The sequence below is a fragment of the Chenopodium album genome, chromosome 13 (assembly GCF_948465745.1).
Source record: "Chenopodium album chromosome 13, dcCheAlbu1.1, whole genome shotgun sequence".
Classification (NCBI taxonomy): domain Eukaryota; kingdom Viridiplantae; phylum Streptophyta; class Magnoliopsida; order Caryophyllales; family Amaranthaceae; genus Chenopodium; species Chenopodium album.
Genome location: NC_137846.1, coordinates 48,055,673 through 48,081,154, shown reverse-complemented (window position 1 = coordinate 48,081,154; position 25,482 = coordinate 48,055,673). Strand labels below are relative to the sequence as shown.

General features: G+C 30.8%; 1 protein-coding gene across 1 annotated transcript; it reads left to right on the top strand.

Moving 5' to 3' along the window:
• The first annotated feature begins 7,418 nt into the window (after positions 1-7,418).
• Positions 7,419-25,150, top strand: LOC145575618 (uncharacterized). Its single transcript, XM_081633457.1, has 5 exons — positions 7,419-7,998; positions 8,370-8,612; positions 8,674-9,061; positions 18,313-18,412; positions 25,034-25,150. The coding sequence occupies exons 1-5, from the start codon at positions 7,419-7,421 to the stop codon at positions 25,148-25,150; spliced, it is 1,428 nt and encodes a 475-aa protein (XP_081489583.1).
• The last annotated feature ends 332 nt before the right edge of the window (positions 25,151-25,482 follow it).

The window sequence follows — 25,482 nt, the reverse complement described above, 5'->3', positions numbered from 1 at the left end:
TAAAAAAGAAAAATTTGTCGAAAATAAGTACTAGTAAATCTTCATCTAGTCTTCTCAAATATAAGGTTGTATGCTTACGGGTGGCTCCACGAGTTTGTGGTGAAATCAAACCTGACTCCATGACTTGGTGAATCTAGATGAACCGTTGTTGTCATGAGCATTTTCCGGTTGGTAAAATATAAATCCTCAAGGCTAGCCACATACATAGAACGCGTACTATTGTGGCAAGATAGGTAACCTAAAATGCATATGTATATGTGACAATGCCATTTAAATCGCAAGAATACAATTCGGGAATCTTTCAAGTCTCATCCACTCATCTCAATTTAATATCAATCACTCAAATCGATAAAAAACCAAGAATCCTCCCCAGTAGAGTCACCAAGTTGTAGGTGTCGATTGAATCGCATCTAATTAAGCATGCTGTGAATATGCTTGACTATTCTAAATTAAACTAAAAATCATTTCAATTCTAACAATTGATCCCGAAAGATCTAATCCGTAGTTTTTCAATCGAATTTTTTATACACATATGTAAATTGATACAAACTCTGAAATAAAAAAGTAAAGCATAAATGTGATTACGATTAAATATTAATCTTATTGATTCCATATGTAATTTGGTAATTTTTGGATAAATAATGAAAATTGGAGGTTGAAGATGGAGTGCCCCATTAAAATAGATTAAAAATTAGGTGCGCCATTGAAGATGGATGAAGCTATCAAAATGGGGGTGAAGGTATGCAAATGAATTTTGTCGTCAATCATTTATTTTGGATGATTTTCTTCAATTTTATAACTTTGAATGATTATTTATAAATTATAATGTTATAACTTGAAAAAAAAAAAATTACTCTCTAAAAGTAATAAACCAAACAACCCTTTGCTGACTGGTCGTTGAGTGGTCGCTGAGTTGTCATGACTAAAATGATGTGTAACTTAAAAAAATTTCGAAAGCTAAGATTAGGCAATAAAAAACATCAACGGTTGAGATTTAGTCTCTTACTAGTATAATACCCGTGCAATTGCACGGTATAATCAGTTTATATTAGATATGGGTTATTGGGTAGGGTAGCCCAATGATAGTAGGCTCAAGGCAAACTTAAAGGGCTTTTAATGGACATGGCATTTAACGGATGATCCTTTATTGGGTAGGGTCAATATAGGGCCAAAAATGTTTTTCCAATTTAATAGACTAACAAAATAATAATGTAAATGTAATTACATAAATAAATTTGTATTAATATATACTTAATAATGGTTTTGTTTAATATTTATATTAGTGATGATGTGAATCGAGTCCCCTTTCTTATAACTATCTTTATTGTTTTATTTAGGTGCTCTCTTGGTTTTACCTTACTCTTAAAGTGGGGGTTTTACAAGTGAGTTTTTAATAATGTTTTTATTATTTTCTTAGTAGTAGTTATGGGGCCTTAGGCTTCTAAAATTGTGTTAATTAGTTAGTGGGCTATCTTGGTTCATTAATTAATTATTAGGAATTTTATCTAGTATTCTTGCAGAGCAAGTAGGATAGATTTATTTTTCCTATATATACTAGTTGTATGTCAATTATTTTGGTAGGATATTTTATAATAAAAAGTTGAATTTATTGAGCTTTTGCTTCAAGAGAACTTTGTCAAGGTTCAAACTAGTTGTTAACTAGGGTTTTGGGATCGTTGCTCCTAAGATCAAACTTAGAAGTCGTTGCCTTCTAAGACTATCCTTCGAATTTCCTTCCATTAAATTAAAATCGTCAAAATACGCATCAAATTAATATTTTATTGGACCGTCCATTATCGATCCACTATTGACCTACGACCTGCATTGGCCCGACTCGCTATTGACCTTATAAAATGTGACCCTTTTTGACCCGACCCGCAATCAACCCACACTAACCCTAACCCAACCCGCCTAATAACTAGGTCTAGTTTATATGTATAATTTACTTGTCAAAGCAATTTTTTAATAATGATGAAGTGGAAACCAAAAGTTACGCTGTAACATATATATAGCTCCTAGAAATATCATAGCATGATTTAACGCTATTATATACATAATTATTGTAATATTATTTTACTTATTAAATTATTTATAGACTTAAAATTAGGAATGACAGGTGGCTATAAAAATGTAAGTCCTGCATATCACCCGTCAGAGTTGGAGCGGGTATGGGTCCAACTTTGACGGGTAAGTAGGCAGGTATGGGTACAAAAGTCATACCCACCGCGGGTAGTGGATAAGCGGCGAATTTGATGTCATACCCCCTATTACCCGCCTATTCGCCAGTTACACGCCTGCCTGCCCAAGCAACCTGTCGACTTATTACTACCACTAATTTTTTAATTAATTCTTTTTGTATTTGTAACAATGAAGGACTACTTTTATACAAATTGATTACTTATATAATATATTATTAAAGTATGTTTACAACAATTTAAAGATAGCATAATGACATGCTGTTCTATAGGAAATTTATCAAACAAATTTTGTTAGGTTAGTGGATAATAGGTAGCCGGGTAATGGATATCAAATTTTACCCATTGCGAGTGCCAGGTAGGTCACATGGTATAAAAAAAAATTTGGCAGATGCGGATACAGGGGTTGGGGTACCCGCACCACCCAATTGTCATCCCTACTTTTGGGTAAATATTTAATTAGTATTTGTTTCTGTACTTTTTTTTTTTGTTATATTCACTTACGTTTGTGATGGTGAGGTATCCAACGTTAATATTTCACCAAATATTTTAAGCATGTATGAATGTATGTAAATATGTAAATTTGATATTTTGATACATGGATAATATTGAGTATACATTAAAATGATTATAGTAAGCTATACATGAAAATTTTATTTGTATATAAATAACAAACGATATATTTTTTTAGTTTGATCCCATCAATAAAACGATGGTCATAAGGATACAAGTTTATATTATACTCCGTATTATCCTTTTCATAAATATCTAAATTGGCAAAAATATTATATAAGATCAACAATCATTATTCTAGTATATATATTCTAATATCAAAATTATATTCAAGTTATAATAATAATTAACTTTCTTGTGTAATGATATTTAATTTTGACAAATTTATTTGATATGTTGATATTTTTATTTTAAGAACAATGAACTATTATGTACATATATATACAAGTTAAACTATTAGACAACAATTGTATCACATAAGATCAATAAAAGTTATATTTCTTTGCCAATATATTATATAAGATCAATTTAATGTATAATATTGTCGTGAGTATTGATAAGTTTAGACAATTACCTTTAGAGGAAAAAAATGTATGTGGAGAAGGAAAATATTTTAAATGTTAGGAAATAATTAGCTAGATTTGGTTTTTTTTTTTTTTTTGAGGGAAAGATTTGGTATCTTTATCATACGTTACACGTACAAAGTATCCAATATTTTTGAGATAATCAATTTGATTATGTAAATATTTTGTTATCTTCTGTTATTGTATATTATCTTTTCTCACTATCTTGTCAAAAATATTATTTTATCAAATACATTTCATTCTTTATTATATATAGTGGAAAAATATTGTGAAATTTTCTACTTTTAAGGTTAATGAAAATATTTTGTACATAGGATCAATAAAAATCATATTATTTTTTGCAAAAAATATTATATAAGATCAATCAATATTATTTTAGTATATACATAAACTGATTTTTTTTTTATATTATACGTAATATTTAAAGGAAATAGAAGATCTTAGATTATTTAGTGAATAATTGCTTCAATTAGGATAGCGAAAAAGGGTGGGAAAATTTTGTATGGGAAAGTGACACGTGGAGCTATTTTTTTGAGTGCCCTCTGTTTTAGTATAGTTATAGATAGATTGTAGTCGACCATAGTCGTCCATAGTCGACAACTACGCTGGAAGCTTTGGTGTGTTAAAAAATGAATCATCTTCCCATGAAAATTTATGGGAAATTAGATCCTCCATGGAAACAGAGAAATTAGGGAACTTTCGTTTATCCATGGCAAATTACTCTCGAAATTCCCAAAAAAATTGAAAAAATTACTCCCAAAAATTGAAATTAATTCGAACAAACTAAATTGTCGAGTCGAACAAATTACTCCCAAAAATTGAAAGAAATTCAAACAAAACCCCCCACATTTCTTTGAACAAAGAACGAACCCGTAATTAAAATTTCTCACTCTGATGATGAAAAAAGGTTAAAATTTCTCACTCCGATGATGAAAGAAGGTTGAACAAAGCAACAATACAAGTAGATCTAGGGTTTTTAGTTGAAAGTTAAGGAGAGAAAATGATTGATTTTGCTAGATCAGGAACACAAAGAACAAGGTCAAAACATTTTCTAAAAGAGATAAAAGTAGATAAAGGTCAATAGATTTCTCTAAAAAAGTTAAGAGGAGTAGGTGGATGGGATGTGATAAATATGAAGGGAGAAATTTAGATTTGATATCATAATGTAAAGTTAAATGTTAACAGAAGAAGTTTAGGATATAATTTTGTTTTAAGTAAGGGTGAAATAGGAAATGCAAATTATAAATAGCTATTTCACCAAATATTACCGAGCACTTTAATAATTCACCAAATGTCATCAAGGCTTTCGAAATTCACCAAATGCCACCGAGTTTTTAAAAAAATTCACCGAGTGCTATTAATGAATAACAGTTGTTAATTCCGTTAGTCATTAGGATTAAATCATGAATCTTGTCATGATATAAAGGAGCCAAATGACCGCCAAAACTTTACCTGGACAATTTACATAGTTAAAAAAACGACACACAAATTGAGATATTTCTTGACACACAAAACGGGGCATTTATGTTTTTTGTCAATTCTAAGCTTAATTTGATCCCATAAAGAATCATTATGACTTCTAAAACCTTACCCGATCATTTTTCATAATTAATAAATAATGACTCGCTAATCGAGATATTTTTCGACACACAAAACGGGGCATTTACATTTTTTTTTTGCCAATTTCGAGCTTAATTGAATCCATAAAGGGTCAAAATAACCCCGAAAACTTTACCCGAACATTTTTCATAACGAAAACCGTGAAAAAAAATGTTATTTTATTAATTAAAATAAATGATTAAAATGACCAATTATATCACTACATGTATCATGATTTAATCTTAATGACTAACAATCAACGGTCGTTAGTCATTAATGGCACTTAATGAATTTTGTAAAAACTACGTTGCATTTGGTGAATTTTGAAAATCTTTATGCCATTTGGTGAATTATTAAAGTGCTTAGTGGCATTTGGTAAAATACCCGAATTATAAAAGTTACCCAAAAAGAAAACTTGTTATCTAATAGGAAATTCCTCAAAAAGGAATACGTGTCATCTAATTTGGAATAGATGAAGTATTTAACAAATAAATCAAATAATACCAATAGTATGTAAAGTTGCATTTAATATTAATAATACGTACAAACACATAAATTTGCCGATATTAAGTCAAATACTAGAGTTATAGGTGACCCAATAAAACACATAACAAACCTATATTTAAACAAAAAAAAATTAAGCGTCCACGACTAATTTAAATTAAACACATAAATATAAAACAAAAACCAAGAGTTGTAACAAAAATACAATGATATGGTGTGAAGATGCACTGGGTATATGATGAAATAAATCAATTCAACCTCAAAATATCTTCAACTTAACTTCCCTTTGCTTCTTCAACCAGTTTGGGACATTATCATGACTAACCACCCACAAGTTCGTGGAGTATAAACCTTGAGATTGAAAAAAGAAGATGAAATGTATTATAGAAGTGTAATAATTAAATTAATATTTGATAATATAATTACTATGTGAATCATAAGAGCATTGTATATCTTAAAAAAAGGGTTTGCATATTCATACCTTTAGCTGTATTGGTTGCAATGATGGTTGATGAAATATCATCTAACATCTTATCAATTAAGAGTGAATATTATGTTAATCAATGAAATAAATAGTCATTGGCGGATGTAAGTACACTTGAGGGGGTCAATTGACCCCACTTGGGTCAAAAAAATTCTATACAAAGCGTTTAATTTTGGGGGGAAAAATAGGTATATTAAACCCATTAGTCTCACACACTACCGTACAAAACTATTAAAAAAATTACCTTTATCAAATCTAAAGCCCACTTTCCAAAGACCTAAATAATAAAAAAATATCTTTCTCACTTTCCCATAACCTCTAATTCTCATAAAGGTCTGACAAATATATTAATTTATAATTTTATCTCAACTTTCAAATCCACTTTTCAATTAATCCACTTTGTGAATCAAGACTACAAGAGCAGCATCCTACAAGTAACAGGTATTGATTTTTTTTTTTTGTGCTTTTTTTTTTATCATTAAGTAAAACTGTAAAAGTAGTAGTGTAATTCAATTATTGATTTTGCAAATACCAATTCTTGTAAAACCTCGTCAATAATTTTTTTTCCTTGTTCTTGTTAATGTCGTATTGTCGTGAATTGAATTTAATTTAATAAGCTAATTTTACCTTTTACTTCTAATTGTAGATTTGAACAAGTATATGAATTAACAATACACGGAATACGAATTAGAGGTAAGTTTTGTCAATTAACTTATAATTATTTAATAATTCTTTGTCTTTTGTTGTTATAGACTTTTAGAAAATTGATTATTGTCATAGTAAGCAATTTTAAAATTATTTGCCGGTAGATACGTAACCTTTACTTGACGAATTATAATTTATTCGAAGGTTTTGTAATTGATTGCTATAATTGTTAATGTAGATGTCAAAATACCTTATTTAAATATTTTAAATCAAACTCTCCATCTCAAGAACAACAAAATCTAGAGTCAGAAGTAGAATGTGAAGATGAAAATGTTGAAGGTAGATTACCACATAATTCTGAACAACCATCCAAGTATAAACGTGTTGAATTGAGTACCCTTCCCGTCGACTCAGGGTTAAGAAAAAAAAATTACATATTATCATCCAAATGATAAAGCTGAAATTAGGAGACATTATGTTTAAAAGGATCCTTTTCAACCTCGTCTAGATAATTTCACCCAAAAATGATTGGTGGAGTTAACCGACGTTTTTAATCCAGAATGGTATGATACCTACGGTGATTGGTTGGAATATAGTAAGATGCAGCATATTATAGATATTGTTATTTGTTCAAACCAGATGATTTTCAAAAGGGAGGAGGTGATGCTTTTGTTAGTATTATTGGATGATCATCTTGGAATAAAAAAGAAAGACTAGATGTTCATGTTGGTGATATTGATAGTTCTCACCATCAAGCATATATAATGTTTGAAGCTTTAAAAAATGAAGCGCAATCTATCAAATATGCATTTCATACTTTTACCGAGCAGGAAAAAGAGGATTATCGACGTCGTTTAGAAGCTACAGTTGATTGTATTTAGATGGCTTTTACGAATGGGTTTAACTTTTAGAGGGCAAGAGGAATCAAAAGATTCAAAAAACCGGGGCAATTTTATTGAGCTTTTAAAACTTTTAGCAAATAATAATTTGGAAATTAATAAGGTCGTTCTTGATAATGCTCCAAAAAATTTGCAAATGATAAGCCCTAAGATACAAAAAGATATTGTACATGCTTGTTCTAAAGTGACATTGAATGTTATAATGAAAGATCTTGGAGATGGTTTATTTGGTATTTTAGTGGATGAATCTCGTGATATTTCAGTTAAGGAGCAGATGTCTATTGTAATAAGATACGTAGATAAAAAGGGTCTTGTGATAGAGTGGTTTTTAGGTATTATACATGTCCCTGACACAACAACTCTGACATTAAAGACGACTATTGATTTTTTGTTATTTGAAAATGGTTTACATGTATCAAGAATTCGTGGCCAGGGATATGATGGTGCTAGTAATATACAGGGTGGATTTAATGGTTTGAAAACTTTGATTCTAAACGAAAATTCATCAGCATTTTCTATCCATTGCTTTGCACATCAACTTCAATTAACACTTGTAGCAATGGCATCAAAACAAGGTGACATTGTTTCATTTTTTTAGTTTGGTCTCAAGGTTGTTGAATATTGTTGGAGCTTCTTGTAGACGTCGTGATATACTTCGTGCCAAATGGGCTAATGAAGTTAAGGAAAACATATATACAGGTGTTTTTTAAAGTGGAAGAGGTTTGCATCAAGAAACAGGTTTGCAAAGATCTGCTGACACACGATGGAATTCTCATCACAAAACCCTTTCATTTGCTCATTATGTTTTCTTCATTAATAGATACTCTTGAGTATATTGATGAGGAAGGAATAGAAACTAAACAAAGGGGTGAAGCACGAATTATGAAGAAGTTGATTGAATCTTTTGAGTTTGTTTTTCCTCTACATATAATGCTCTCATTGTTAGGAATTACTAATGATTTGTCATTAACATTGCAACAGAAGGATCAGGATATTACCAATGCTATGGATCTAGTTCAAACAACTAGAATACGCCTACAAATTATGAGAGATAAAGGTTGGGAATGTTTAATGAATGATGTATCTTCATTTTGTGTAGAACATGACATTTCTATTTCTAATATGGATGATATTTTTGTTCTGGAGGAGAATTCAAAGCGCAAGGCACCAAAGATCACAAATCTCCATCGTTAATGTGCTGTAATTTTTTTTGCAACTATTGACTTTCTTCTCTAAGAACTTAATAATAGGTTTAATGGAGACGACTAATGACATTCTTTTGTGTGTGGCTTCTTTGAGTCCCATTAATTTATTTCACGCTTTTGACAAGCAAAAATTACTCAAACTTGCTCAATTGTACCCAAGTGAATTTTCTAATACTAATATTGGGACACTTGATAATCAACTTGGGCAGTACATTATTAATATGCACTCTAAGAAGGAATTTTGTGAGTTAAAAGGAATCGATGACCTTTCTACTAAGCTAGTGGAGGTTGGGAAACATGATGTATATCCATTGGTGTTTTTGTTATTGAAACTAGCACTAACCCTACCAGTTGCAACTGCAAGTGTTGAAAGAGCTTTTTCTTCTATGAATTATGTCAAGAACAAACTTCGAAATCGTATGGGTGATCAATTGTTAAATGATTGTTTGGTGACATTTATAGAAGATGAATTAAAATTTGACTTTGACTTTGTATTGATTTTGACTTTCTTGAACCTACTTGATTCGAAGTCTGGATTCGCCACTGTAAATAGTACAATTTTTTTTATCAAATAGTAAATAATCTATATTGAAGAATTACGCTCCACTTGATAAAGGATCTCTCAATCCCTTGGAAAATATTATGTTACTACCAAGTTTAAAGAAGTCGATAATATCCTAAAAAGGGTTTTTTTTTTTTTTAAAGTAAGTTAAATAAGTGAAAGTATGCACGGAATATGTAATACCCCGTATTTTTATGTACTTTTTATAAAATATTTAAGTATTAATAAAATGTATTGTTAAGGGCTCAAGTATTTTAATTAAATATTTTAAAGGGTTAAAGTATTTTAAGTATAAGGTTTTATAAAAGTAAAATATATTTTGGACCAAACGTTTATTAATTATTGGGCAATGTAAATTATTCCTACATACTCTTATTGGAATAACCCATTCCAAAACCCATAACTTAAGCCCTATCCCATAACTTAAGCCCATATTTTTATAAGCCCAAGTTTAACCCTACACTCCCTAATCTATAAATACACCATGAATCCCCAAAAATTTCCCACACAAAAAGGTTAGTCTTATTTTCTTTCTCCTTTATTTTATTAATTTGTGGTTTTGATTTTATTGTTTGAAATTAATTTAATTAGTATCAAATTGTATTTTGATGATTAAACTTTATAATTTCAGATTTTATAAATTTCATAATTTTCAGATTTTGTAAATTTTATAACCTAGGGTTTTTAATTATTGAAAATCATGATTTTAGGGTTTTTATGAACAATTGATTTAGTGCTTTTATAGTAATGATGTTTTGAATTTTTGGTGATTATAACTAATGTTAGATTAACTTAATTCCAGATTATTTTGAACACGTAAATTCGTGTTTTAATTTTTAGATTTCCGTTCGTTAATATTAATCCCGTTTTAATCCCGATCAGGTTCTGAACTCATCCGATTTTGATAAAAAAAAGTAGTGTTTTCCATGTGGAAACAACGTTTTAAGAAAGACTCACTACCTTTGGTAGTGAGCACCACCCTCTCGTGGCCAAATTCAGCCTCTAAATATGATTTTCGGGCAGTTTTTTATTTTTAACGAAGTTTTTTTTTATGCTTCTAAACCTATAAAATAATTATGGTGAGTATTTTGTGATTGAAAAAGCTTTGAACTTTATATTCTAACTTTAAAAATAATTTTTAGATTTCATACCTTTTATTTTGAAGCCTTTAATTGCATTGAATTGATATATTTTTGGGTTTTTAATACACTAACTTGCTATATAATGACTATTTCAAGTAATTATGCTTATGGGGTTATTTTATATACTTAAAACAAATTTCCAGATTTATTTACCCACTTTAAAGTTGCTGTAATTTGATATAAAACACTATATTTTCATAAATCTAACATATAAACTTGAAGTTCGGATGTTATATTACTAACCTTGATTTTGGGGACAATTTAAAGGCTTTATTTTGATGATTTAAGAGGTTTTAAAGTAGTTTAGTATTGCTGTAATTTTAATTGCTTTGGTATTGATTTATTTCTAATTGTTTGGTTTAGGAGAGGACTTTGTAGAAGGCGACTTCTAGTTTTAAAGTGGCCAATCGAATTGTTTACTCAAGGTACGTACAAGTTACGAAACCTTGCTTGTAGGTGCATGTTTAAGGACGGATCGAGAATTTAGTATCATGTATAGGATTGACTGGGTTAAATTGTCTGGTTATACATTGTGAATTTCAAATGATGTGCACTAGTTTATAATGCAAGTATTATGTGTGCTTTAATTATGCAAGGTGCGCTTAAAGGCAAAGGTATGTGATTGGTGTAAAGGTCAAATTATTACTCATTCATGATTATGTAAACAGGATGAGTAAAGGAGAGATTCAAGTCTTGTAAGATGAGATTAAGGTTTTGGGGTGCCTTATGCACTCAAGGTGTTTATACACCGAGGTAGTAATGGAATAATAAATGTTGTTTATCACTAATAAATCAAGAATCTAAATTGAGAATTTGCCATGTTTGATTGAATTGTTTGGGATGTTTGTATTGAAATGTATATGAGTCATCACCAAGTCTAAACCTGTAAATCACGTAAAGTGTAAGATGGATGAGCAATAAAACTCTAGAATGGTGCACATATGGAGTAATGACAATCAGGGGTTGGGGTACATGGGGTATTAGCCGTGTACTTTTATCGAGGCCGTCTGATCTACGAGTCTCCTCTTTCAAATATTATTTTTCTAAAACTAGGAGTTAGGTGAGATCTCATACTAACTACGGTCACGGAGTCGCGCCCGTGGTCGTTGGATGTTTATTGATGTTTCCGAAAGGAGGCATGGGGTTTTTCTTTATTGATGTTCCAAATGGGACATGGGTTGGACAACCTTGTCTATTGCTAAATTCAATGAACTAATTAAATGAGTCAGTCAGTATCCATTAGTGAGGTCTTAATAAATTTAATAGCTGAGTCATGAATTGAGTTTATATTTAATGATGCTTGTGCTTGATTATTAGTAGCATGTTAGGTATTTTCTTAATTTGATTTCGCAGCTTGTATGTACTCAGCTTTGCTGACTGCGTGCTTTTGTGTGTGTCTTTCTTTGGTCATGGCCTTCGCCTTTCAATGACCCTATGACGATCCAATTTATACACTTGTAATATTGGGGAGCAGAATAACCACAGGTTCTTACACATGCAGCATTCATCAGGGTTGTGAGATCTTGAGTAGAGAGTTGGTTATTTGCATTTTATTTCTTTTGCAAGTTTGAATTTATTTTAATTCGATTTTATTTGACACCAATTCTTTTGGGTTTGAATTTATGTGAACACTAAATTTAATCACTTACTATTTTTATTGGGTTTTAAATAAGGACCTTAATGGTTCCAACTTGTAATACTTATCTTGATTTAATTCCTTTGTTTTGAGGTTTATTTAAAACAGTTTTGGTTTTCCGCTGCTAATTTCTGAGATAGCCTTAACGTTTGAACACGTGGCGGTAGCACGCCAGTAATTCTCTTGAAATTGTTCAGGTTATATACAGGTTTCTCATAGGTTTTTAAGAGAGAATTATTGGGGTGTTACAGAATATTTATCTATAAAATTAAAATTAAAATTTGTTAGTACATACCCGACGCCTATAAAAGGTCAAGGGATATTGCGGAGAAACTTTCTAAATCTTAAACAACAAGCCTCATCAAAATGGGTTTGACAAAGGTCAAGACGGGAACATAGTCTTGTTAGCACATCCAACATGGAAAACTAACTCGGTACATCTGTGTTTTTAAAATATTATTTTAAATCAATTTAACTAATTCTTAATGAAATGTAAATAAATTTATTATTCTAAATTATTAATAAAAAGATTAAAAACATTTATATAAACTTTCATAATGATTTAAAAATCCTAAAAACAAATTCATGTTATACTATATATTATATATTAATTATATATTACACATAAAATATTACATCTGTTTCTTATTATTTGCAACAACGGGGTATTATATGTAGAAGTAAGTTAGAAATTCACGTTCAATTTGTTATTGAAAATGTGCAAGTTTTTAAAAATATCTTACCTGCCATGCCCAAGTGATTATGTAATTTGAATATGATTCATATCAGGATTCTACTTCCAACAAAACACTATAAAAGCAATGTTTTTTAAACAACAATGTTTCGAGTGCTAGAGAGAATCCTTGAATGTCATATCTCCCCATCGAACAATTTGGTCACAAGCCATCCTGAGGTTGAAGCTATCAGGTTCAACGTTTATGGCTAGGAAGAGTACACCTGACCTAACCATTGTTTCACCTCTTCGAATGATTGTACAGGTCTAAAAAAGATTTAAAAAAAAATTGCAAAGGTTTAAGTAATCATATTTGAATAATACAATTTAAACAAAAATTAATGTTTTAGGAAATTTACTCGTAAGTGTCGAACGTCCGCCTAATTTGTTTTAGCCCATCGGGTTGTGAAGAAATGTCGTCAATTCTTTTCCAAGATTGACGAATCAGCTGATAAAATTTTGGATTTACATCATAATAATTGAAAATTGTAAGTTATGTCAATCAATTTTGTATATCAGAGTTATAAATATAGCTAATTATCAAGTTTTTTATTTTTTTTTTTTTTAATGTGAAATGTTTTTTTTTTTTTTTTTTTTTTTATTTTGGTAAATGACATATTTAATTACCTCAAAAGTTTTGCTGCACTTGAGCAAAAACCATCAACCGGAGAGTACTACCATAGTACATTGGAGCCGATGATGCAAGTGCTCCAATGACTATCTGGTTATACTTGATTCGAAACCAAGCTGCTAAAGCTGAAATTGAAATTAAATAATACGCTTTTAGACAACATTGAAAATGTCTAGGTTATTTAAAAGTGCACTATCGGTTGAAATTTAGAAAAGTCTTAGTTATTTAAAAGTAACGTTGTATACCTCCTGTAGACATCCAAATGTGTCTCCCCAAAACCAAACCCAGTGATGAATACCTTTCAGGACATTTGATTGTCGAACGAGGTGAAAGTTTGAAGAGTCTTGTAATGTGGTTGTTTTTATTAAAATATCTCTCTTTCTGCTTTTGAAAATATTTCTTTTTTCACTCTATTTATGAAAATAGCCAATCCAATTTAGTCTGGTCCATGATAAGGGTCCAATAATAGTGTAGTTGGATCAGGCTCGAAAAGATCTTTCCAACGATATATTATAAGCCCAATTCCGATGAATAATGAGGAAGTCATAGCCTAAATATTAAATTGGGCCCGAAATGAATTTTATGTGCGACCCAATGATTTAGAGGAGGGCCTATTAATTATTATTCCTGAAGTTATTAGGATTGATTTTAATCTTCAAGAATATTTAGAAGGTTCTAATAGTATTAGGATTGATAATTATATTTTAAAGAGTTTTATTTGGAATAAAATAAGTGTTTTATGATAAACCTGATTTTAATCTGATAAACATGGAATTTGCTACTTAATTATATTAGGAAAAAGATTCCGTACAAAGCGCGTTTTATCTTTTAATTAGCGCCAAACGACAGAGTTTGTCACCAGACGATAGAGTCTGTCGCCTGGCGCTAATCCTGTCGCCTGGCGTTGATGTCTGTCGCCTGGTGACAGAAGCCAGTTTTATTCCGATTCGAATTCTTACTTTTCTATCGGTTTTCGAACTGTTTTCTTATAAACAAGATTCTAGACCTCCGTTTTCTATCATCAATAATCAACAATTCACAACCATCATCTCTCTCTAAAAGCTAGAAGCTTCTTCTCTCTATTCTTTTTCTAAACCTTCCCTTTTACAAAATTCCACATACATTAGTTCTAGACACACCTATTCAAGTTTGAAGTTGCCTTCGCCCTAGACGTGAAAGGTTGATAGTTTCTGAGGGTTTGGTCCCAAATCCCTATTTCAATTATTTGATTTAATTGTTTGATTTGTTATTTTCCTTGAAGTTACTAACGTGTGTATTTTGTTATTACAAAGAGATACGAAGCATCCAAGTAAGTAGTTGCTTTAATTCTTTTGATATAGAAATCATGCTTATATTATTTTATTAATTCCTAGTATCATGTTAGGATGTCTTTATGATTCCTAGTATCATGTTTAGGGTAATAACTAAAATTTCTAATATCATGTATGTTTCTAGTATCATGTTTAGGTTGCTTCATATTCTTCCTTCTATCATGTTAGGGATAAAGCTTTGATCTTTATTATTTAGTGACATGCTAGGGTTTGTTATTAATCATGTTAGTATCATGCCTAGGATCTTGCCATTATTATTATGCTTTATTGAGATTATTATGATGGTGATTATTTTATGTTGCTTGATATTATTATTTTTATTGCTTGATCACGCCTTTTATGCATGATTAAAGGGAATTCGTACTTGTAATCACGCTTAATAAGATAATTAATAATCTTATTAGGGCTAATATGATTATAATTCAAGTGATCGCCAATAATAGTTTTGTTTGTGCATTAAATTCAACCAACATAGACTAAACAGGTTTAGGGTTAACCTAATGATTGCATGTTAGTCAGAAAGCGCACATGAATACGAGAAGAATAAAGTAGAGGCCTATTTTTAGGGCAGGTTCAATCTCTTTTAGGTTGGATTTGTACCTTCATCCTCGAACTTCCAGTCATGGTTCCAGACCTATTGGAGTTAACGATCTCCTGGATCGTTAAGGGGTGTAACCTTCACCCTGTGAACGGTTTACAAGTTCCTAAAACTTGTTGGCGACTCTTTTACTCTAGCTTCCTTCCCTTTAGACGCCACCATACTTAAGTGTATGATCATAGTGGTTTCAAGTGTGGGATGCTTGAAATATTCCCTACACCTCCAAAGTAGCCACTACCCGTAACAATCACGGGTGAAGAAAAGGCCGGCAGGTTTCTTCGTAGGCTTTGAATGATTACAGAAAAATCTTGTAGAGCTTGATCGGTGGTTAAACAACCTCTAACTTGAGTGTCCGCCATTGCTTGATGAATCGACCCAATTGGTACGGAGAAGCCGTAAAAGCGATACTAAATACGTTAAATGAAAAAAAAATGTTACTAATTATATTAATACCACCTTGCACTATTATTATTTTCATTACTTTTTTTTATTTTTAAAATGCGGCTTAGAATAAGCCAAACTATAAGGGTCATTTGAAATGAGAGGTCTTATAACCTATTTACCTAGGGTGGTAGGTAAAAATAAGTGCCCACGTGCTTGGCATAATGGCACGTGACTTTTAAATCACCTCTCTTCCACATTTTTTCCCTTTACTTTCACCTTCTATCTCCCTCAATTTAGAAGCAAAAACTTGTACTTATAATAGATTTAACATTCCATTTGATAATCTATTTGATAATTATTGATTTAAATTTGATAATTATTGATTTAAATTTGATAATTATCAATTAGTACTTTATATCTTGAGTAACGAAGGGTTTAGTTGCATTAACTTCTGTGGACGTGGTTCAAATGGCTTTGCGCTAAAGGGTGCCAAGTGCCAACGCGCCTCATACTAGAGAGAAGGGGTCTGAACCACGACACTCAATGAATTTCACTACCCTATCTTTGTTCTGAGTAATCTCCCACGAAAAAGCGCCGTCAAAGCAGCTTGAGCAGGCTTTGGATATGACCTTCTCAGTACACCGCTAAGGTGAGACTAACTAACTAAGGAACGATGGGAGATCGAGACTTCAAACAAGCTTCAAATTCCTAGTCAAGTCAACAACCCTCACTCAAACACTTTTGTTCTATGATTAACTTCTTCACCTTTCACGCCTCAAGGAGGTGGGGAAGCTCTTTCAAATTAGCTACTCTTTCGAGAAATCTTGTGAAACACGATCACATGGCTTGCTCGTTATACCGCCTTTATGATAATAATTTAAATCAAAATTAAAGGGCTTTTAACCCAACCAGCATCAGGAGAAATTAAAGATAGACGAGGTCCCTTCATCTTCGAATAGCTAGTAGTCAAATCCAGTCACAAGGGCCTAAATAATACGAATTACATACATACTTCGTATTGCTTATGATTATCTTATACGAAGTACGACTATACGTAGGCTCTAACTTACGAATAGCATGTACTTGTAGATTAGTATACACACTTTAGATATTCATATTCAGCAAAAATTGAGAAAAGAACATCAATTGGTTTAGACCACCTAAGTGATCTAACTTTTCCTTAGTTTTGGTCCATCCACACAAAATAACAAAACAATCCAGCCTATTTTACTCTAATAATTAAAAAAAAATAGACGAAGCTATATTTTCACAGGCATCCAAAATATATACTACCTGATTTTTTATGCCTTTAAAAAACACTAAATGATAGCCATCAATAATTTAAAGATTGATTATTACGAATTCACAAGGCAACCACATTTTAGTTTCTAATAAAAATATCAAAATCCAAGAAATGAATTTCTACAATCGCAACTACTGAAATTACAAGTGTACAATGCCGTGATTGCCATCTTTTTTAAAAAAAAAAAATTTGGTCAACTAGTGAAAAAAATTCTTTTATAAAGTCACGTGACAATGTGACATCATGTGCCATAGTTTACAAGCTTGGTTTACCTACAATAATTGGTAATTAAAGTTGCTGTCAGACACACTTAGGACTTTTATATCGGACTTTTATATCAAATTTTCTTTTACCATAAAGAAAAAAAAAATATATTGAAACATATTATTAATCATTAAATCAAGAAATTTAATTAAAGACATTACATACTTGAATATGCAGTAAAAGTGCCATAAATTCAATGGCATTCTCCTTCAAAAGAACAACTTTGTCGAGGCCGTAAACGTCACCTCTTTCACCTCCGAATAGTACGAAAATTGGAGCCCCCGTTCTCGCCCAATGTGAATCATCTAAATAGACCTGTTGCAAAGAGGTCATACTCGACGTTCGCGTACAAGGACCGAAGTGATCAACTTTTTGTAATCTCCTACAAAGAAAAAAAAAGTTATTAGTTGGATATAAAACACAAATATAAATAATATAATAAACATGTTGCAATAAAAACTTAGATATGTTTTTGAATTTATTATTCTAAATCAATTTAAACTAATTTTTAACCAAATGTAAATGAATTTATTATTCTAAATTATTAATAATGACATTTATTTAAAATTTCATAATGATTTAAAAATCCTAAATACAAATTATGTTATATTATATATATTATATATTATATATTACACATATATTTTATACAAAGTAGCTACTAAAGCAATTTTCTTTTATGTACAAGTCCATGTGTAATGCACTAACAATCTTTCAATTTCAAAATCTTTTCTTGTTTGTCCAAGTTTGCAATACAAATCATCAATAAAGCCTCATGTCGCAATATCACCGACATTCCCTCCTAACAGCACAAATATCGAGCTTTCCGCCTTGGCTCCCGCCCAAAGGGTGACGTTCACAAACACCTTCTACTCGAATGTTTGGTTGATGGTTGTTGAAGCTTAAGAGTTTTGATGATGATGAACACAAAATAGCAAACTTCAACTAATAAGTTGTCTCTAAGTGTTGAAATTAGAACAGGTGAAGTAGAATTTGAAAGGGGAAGAGTAGTCTGCCTATGAAGACTCAAGAAGACTCCAAGGAAAGTTAAAGTGATAGAAGCTAAGTATCTGAGTTCCCTAACAAGAACTTGAAAACAGAAAGTTCATGGGAACTTGGTCTGTGGAGTTCCAGCAAGGTGCTGGAGTAATGAAGCCAGCAGGATGCCAGGATCTTAATCCTGGACTACGTGAAACCCAAGTATCCTAATCTACAACATTTGACGAAGCAATCTATGATATGTTAATAAGTTTTTATTTTTCAAGATTGTTGTAAATATGTTAGGTTAGTTTATGCATGGAATTTATTAGAAATGTGACAAACTTGGCAAGCTTATAAAAGGAAAATTTAAAAAGAAAGTTTTAATTTATGAAAAGATTTTATCTTATAAAATCCGGTTCTTTAAATAAAAGATATTATTCTTTTTCATAAATTCATCTTTGTTAAGTTTTCTAAAAAGATTTTCTTCAAAAAAAAGGATTTATATAAAAACGTGTTTTGTTAAATCAGCTGATTTAATAAAACATATATTTTGAAAACCCTACTTACTATACGAGTTCATCTTGTATATAAAGTAGTCTTCACATTTTATAGATTTTGTGAGTTTATGCGTGAAGAATCTGAAGAGTGCTTAATTGTGTAAGTTTGCCAAGTCTAAACTTTGTCATATTAGTTTCGGATTCCATGTGTTGCTTTCCTTTCATATACTAGAAGTCAAGTGTTTGTACTGTTTAGATTTGGGTGAGTGAATTGTTATTACATACTGTATTTTAGAATTCTTGAGTGAGGCTGAGTGATTGAGTACTCAGGGAGTACCGAGAGAATCTAAATCAAGGACTTAGATTGGGTAGAATAGGGTTCTACTGTGTAGCAAGTTTAGTCCGGAACTTGTGAGTTTAGGTCTGATTATAATAGGTTGTAACAAGTGTGTTTGCCCTATTGTAGTGAAGTGGTTTGGTGTTTGAAATCCCTTAGAGGGTCGAGGTTTTACACCCAATAGGGCCCTGGAAGGTTTCCTCGTAAAATACTGTGTGTTGTGCAAGTTCCTTTTACATTCTATTTTAATATTCTGCAAAAGTAGTCACTAGGAACTCACCTACAATTCACCCCCTCTTGTAGTGTTCGTCTCAACTAACAATGGTGCTTCGGTAGTATCCAAAATGATCCAACGTTTGCGTGAAGTTTAAGACTTGGAGTTCATCACCTACACATTTAATTTAATTAATTTAAAAATAATTTAAATAAACCAACCATAATCAATAGTAATACATTATATAATGTACCACTGGAAAAAATAATGAATTGAAATATTTGTATTATAAAAAAAATTACCTCTAATGGGCACTACCCATGTAATAAGTAACCACAAGAAGAGCTTCAATTCATTTGTAGCATAGCCCGTAATGTATAATTTAAAGTGAACTCTTAGAATGTAAGATTGTAAATTTCAAAATTTTTATGATATGATATTTTTAAAGCCAATTTTAACTTTAAACTAGCATTTGGGCCCAAGCAATGCCCCGGGTCATTATCTTTTTTCTTGTAATTAAATTTTTTTTCTAGTAATTAAATTTGTTATACATATTAATATTTTTGTATCAAAATGTAACACAAAATATCAAATAGCTTGGTGGTAAGACGCTTTTCTCTGGAATTAGAGGTTGTGTGTTCATCAAATCTTGTGGAGAACTTTTTATAATAATATAAGTCCATGACATGCATGAGAAACATATGGAAAGGAGAGCCACATGGCTTTGAGTAGGTGATGTGGCGTTATAAGAAGTTGAGAGGATGATATGGTGCAATGAAGGAATCTAGTAACACATAGACTAAGAACGCTTTTTAATATATTAGTATAGATAGATAACAAAAGGGAGTATTATGGTGTCAATGATATTCTCTTTCGATTTAAAACCAATTCAAAATGTAGAAACCTACAAACTATGAAGTTAACATGTTCTTGATAACTGAACTGATTATATAAAATTGGAAAATTGGCTTAAAATAATACCAACTATCAACGGTGTGTGCAAAATAATATAAACTCAACCATTTGCAATTAGTGGTACCACCTTTCGTACTATATGTGCAAAATAGTACGTCAGAAACCAGAAAAAGAATTGCAAGGAATATAATATGCCGTCTATTATTATTATTATTTTGTTAATAATTTTATGTTTTCTATTAAAAATAAATATTATGTTAACAATATGTATTTAACTTAATAATGCCCCACCTATTTGTTAGACTTTTTTTTCTTTTTTTTTTTTTGGTTTTGAATTGTCAATATGTATTTCAATATTTTTTTTCACAAATACATGTAGTAATTTGACTAATTTCTACCACAACACAATAGTAAATACGACATTCAAATGCATTAAGATTTTATATAATTAGTTTCAAAATTTGTTTAATAAAAGTATAAATTTCCCCCACATTATTTTGGTTGCTGAATGTGGGAAATTAAATTTTTTTCAAAACTAATTATATCAACATAATTGCGTGATACTAGAAATTAATACAAGTATTTATTTCAAAAAATATTTAAATGTATATTGGCAATTAAAAACAAGCCTAACAAAAGGATGGGGCATTATTAATTCTGATTATAAAGGAAATCGTTACATAGTATGTATTATGAAAAGAAAACATAATAAAATATTAATAAATATAGACAAAATATTCCTCAAAATACTTTTTCGGTGATCGGCGTACTGTTTTGCACATATAGTACAAAAGGTGATACCGCTAATAGTAAATAGTTGAGTTCGTATCATTTTGCACACACCATTGATAATTGGTATTATTTTAAGCCAATTTTCCTATAAAATTTGTTACAAAAGGCCATGGACCACTTATCTTGTTTTATTCTAAATTTCTAATTGCTGAAAATGAGTGTAGGGAATATTTCAAACACTCAACTTTGAGCCCCACTGTGATCATGCACTTAAGCATGGTGGCGTCCAAAGGGAAGAAAGCTAGAGCAAAAGAGTCGCTAACAAGTTTTAAGAACTTGTGAACCGTCCACGAGGTGAAGGTTACACCTCTTCACGATCATAGAGATCTCTAACTCCATAGTGGTCCTGAACCATGACTGGATATTCGGGAACGAAGGTACAAATCCAACCTTGAAGAGATTGAACCTGCCCTAAATAGGCCTCTACTTTGTTCTTCTCATATTCATGTGCGCTTTCCAATTAACATACAATCAATATATTAATCCTAAACCTGTTTAATCTATGTTAGTTGATTATTAATGCATAAATAAATCTATTATTGGTGATCACTTGAATTAAAATCATATTAGCCTAAATCAAATTATTAATTATCTTATTAAGCGTGATTTCAAATACAAATTCCTTTTAATCCTGTAAGAGAGGGCGTGATCAAGCAATAACAATAATAATATCAAGCAACATAACAATTATTGACAATACAATCATCATCATCATAACAATCTCATCAAAGCATGATAATATTAGCAAGTAACTAGGCATGATACTAACAAGATTAATAACAAATCCTAGCATGTCACTAAACATTAAAAATCAAAGCTTTATCCTAAACATGATGTTAGAAAGCAATAAAAACATCTTAACATGATATTAGAAATCAATAAAATAATCTAAACATGATTTCTATATCAAAAGAATAATCTAATTACTTACTTTGAAGCCTCGTACTTTTTTCTATTAAAAGAATACACATGTTAGTAAATTCAAGGAAAATATTAAATCAAACAATATGAATTGAAATTAGATTTAGGACCAAACCCTCAGATTTATCAACCTTTCATGTCAAGGTCTAAGGCAACTTCGAGCTTGGTTAGTGGCGTCTAAGTCTCATGAGGAATGTTGAATTATGTAACAAGGTGTAGAAATGCTTAGAAAACTCAAGAGAGAAAGAGAGAATAAGCTTTAGCTTAGAGGGAGAAAGAGATGATGATTGTGGATGATTGTTGGTGAATTAAAAGGAGAAAAACGACTGAAAACGATAAGAAAATAGTCAGAATTTGACTCGGAGTAAAACTGGCTCCATCGCCACGCGACAGGGTCATCGCGACGCGATAGCGCCATCGCTACGCGACAAGGTCATCGTGACGCGATAGCGCCATCGCACATCGATAAGCCTATTGCGGCGTGATGGACCTTATCGCGGCGCGATAGATGTTGTACGATAAAATTCGTACGGAATCCGTCTCCCAATCAATTTGGGTTAGCCTGAATCTGTACTTATCTTTTATTAAATCAGATTTAATCCTTTTAAAATACTTGTTTTTATTCCAAATAGAATTCTTTATCTTTTCAAAATCAATAATGATTATAATTATTGATCCTAATCCCTTTAGAAATCAAAATAGCCTTATAGATAATTCTAGAAGACTAAGATAAATCCTAATGACTTTAGGAATACAATTATAACTAATGGACCCTCCACATGATCATCGGGCCTCACATAAAACTCATTTAGGCCCAGTTTAATTAGTATTTTGGCCATAACCCCCTCGTTATAACTTGGAATTGGGATTATAATATATCGCTGGAAAGCTCTTTTCAAGCCCTATCCAACTATACAATTATTGGACCCATATCATGAACCAAACTAAAATGGATTGGACGTTTTTCATAAATAGGATACGAAAGTGATTTTCGAAATAAGAAATAAATTATTTTTATAAAAATATAAAAATTCATGAGACTTTTCAACATTTCACCTCATTCGATAATCAATGACGTGAAAGGTACTCATCACTGGGTTTGGTTTATGGGGTGACACAATCAGGTGTCTACAATGAGTAAATCTTAAGGCATCTAAAAAAATAGAAAGCACTCATAATAAATATATTATGTACGTTCAAAAATTTTCGGTACCCCATTCATGCATACATAAAAATACTAGGTTACGTTAACATATTTTAGGCTTTTTTAAAAGACTATTATGGGAGGCCAAGGTTCTTTCTATTTTATATAAAACTTCTTATGTGTTACCCTTAAATAATTATGATTGTACCTAATAGTGTTTTTTTAAGTCCTAACACACATAACTTAATCATTGATCAATTGTACATCTCAGGGGCTCATCTCAGGTCTTGAGTCTTTTATCCCTTCTTCTACAACCATCAGCTTAATCATGTTTCAACCCCTGAAAGACCTATTTGAGGTGTACACATACTTGAGCGGAATTCGGGTAGAGCTACATTCGACCTGATTCCTAACGGATACATAGGCAACTTCGCACTGCGGCCACATTCATATTCATATCCATATTCATGTATGATCGCGCAAGTCAAAGAATTTCCAATGCACATCCTGTCCATTTAGAGCTAGACTTGGGGGGGGGGGGCCTAAACAGTCATAATCTAAACTCTTCTCACATTGACTTCCCACAACCACAACTTTTGCAGCCTAACTTTAAAATCACTTTTGCACACACACACACACTCACACAAACATAACCATGTCTGTAACACCCCGTTATTTTTAGAATTGTTTTTTTTTTAATTATTAATTTAAAAAGGGTGTTTTTAATAATTTTATACTATTTGTATATAAGAGCCAAAATAAGAATTCAAATTTAGGCACCAAAATATTTGAGTAGATATAATTATATTTATGACTTTTGAATTTTATAGCCTTATTTAATTATATTTGGATTTTAATTTAGTACTTTTTAATTTTATAATTTATCACATAATAAATATTCCAAAATATACTTAACTAAAATAAATAATTTAGTTTAGTGTTTTTATGGATTTATAAATTAATTTTTAGATTTTATTTATTTAATTTTGGATTTATGGATTAATTAAATCTAATTTTTGATTATTATCTTAACTGAAAACTAATTATTAATTATGAAAACTATTTTTCTAACTTTCTAAGTGAGTTATCTTTTGCGATCAATTTTTTAATTAATAATTTTGAAATATCTTGAGCTTTTTAATTATCTTTTTACCTTGCAAATTAAAATTAATCATTTTCGGGTTATAAAATTTATCTAGCTTCAAATTCTTGGTCACGATAATTATTAAATGATATCTTATTAATCCTAAATTTTCAGATTTTATAGAGTCATTTTCGGATTTTTAACTAATTAGTCATTGATTTTCCAAATTAATTATGATTTTTGATTTTATAATTATTTTTATTTAAAAAAAATATGTGGAGGATGAAAATATTAGAAAACAATCAGATTTTATGGATATTTTATATTTTAGTTATTTTCCTAATTATTTATGAATTAAAAACCAATGTAAATCCTATTTCTTTTTATACTTAAATTCTTTCTTTTTCATACTTTAAATTCTATCTTTTCACACCTTAAATTATTAAACGATAAACGCATAAACTCACACCATGCTCATAATATGATCGCCTCTATATATATGAAGTATTCATATGCCAATTAAGTAGGGTTTTTCCAAAAAGATCTAAACTTTAAAACTGTCGTTTTTAAGACCCAATATGATATGACTCTTTTTTTGAAATTCATTAGGAGAATTGAACAAAGGTATAAATCAGAAAAAGAATAATATTTTGTAAATTAAACCAGATTTTATAAGATAAAATTCCTCAAAGATCTTTTCCATAAATTAAAATTTAACTTTACAATTTTACTTAACTTGCCAAGCTTTATTACGTTTTTAATAGATCTCATGCATAATTCTTAACCAACACATATACATAAGCAAAAATAAACTTAACATAAACCTTAATCAAAGACTTCAAGTTTATTATTTACATCATCGAGCATCATAAAGTATATAGGAACTTGGATTCTTCGTAGGCTAGGGATGAATTTCTACTGTCTTCTTTTCTTCAGCATCATGCTGAAACTCGCAGGCCAAGTACTTTCCTCTGGAACTTGCTTTCTTCAACGCAATCCAAGCTAGTCCTCTTAGCTTGTTGTCCTGCTCCTGTTAAGAAGCTTCTCTCTTGATGTTCCTGTCAAGGATCACTTCTTGATCTAGTGTGTGGAACTCTTCTACTATTCTCTTTATCTTTCCCTTATTTCAATTCTCTTTGGATCTTCGTAGTCAGATTGCTCTTCCACTCCCCGAGTCTACTTCACTTGTACTAATACAATATTTAGAGAAATCTCATTAGTTGAAGTTTGCTTTTCCATTATCATCAAAATTACTCAAGGTTCAAAAGTGGTGGCCATAATGTGCTTTTTTGGTTGTGGAAGGGTGATTATGTGGTGGTTAATAAGGACTTTTAGGGGAGGGTGAGTGGTTTTAAGAAGTTTAGAGTTGGTTTTGATGGTGGGAG

What these genes read in the sequence shown, in the direction of transcription:
- LOC145575618 (XM_081633457.1), top strand. Translation starts at nt 7,419, where the DNA reads ATGGGTTTAACTTTTAGAGGGCAAGAGGAATCAAAAGATTCAAAAAAC. An exon ending in AGCAATGGCATCAAAACAAG is followed by an intron (nt 7,999 to 8,369) that starts GTGACATTGTTT and finishes TCTCATTGTTAG; the next exon opens with GAATTACTAATGATTTGTCA. An exon ending in AAAGATCACAAATCTCCATC is followed by an intron (nt 8,613 to 8,673) that starts GTTAATGTGCTG and finishes ACTTAATAATAG; the next exon opens with GTTTAATGGAGACGACTAAT.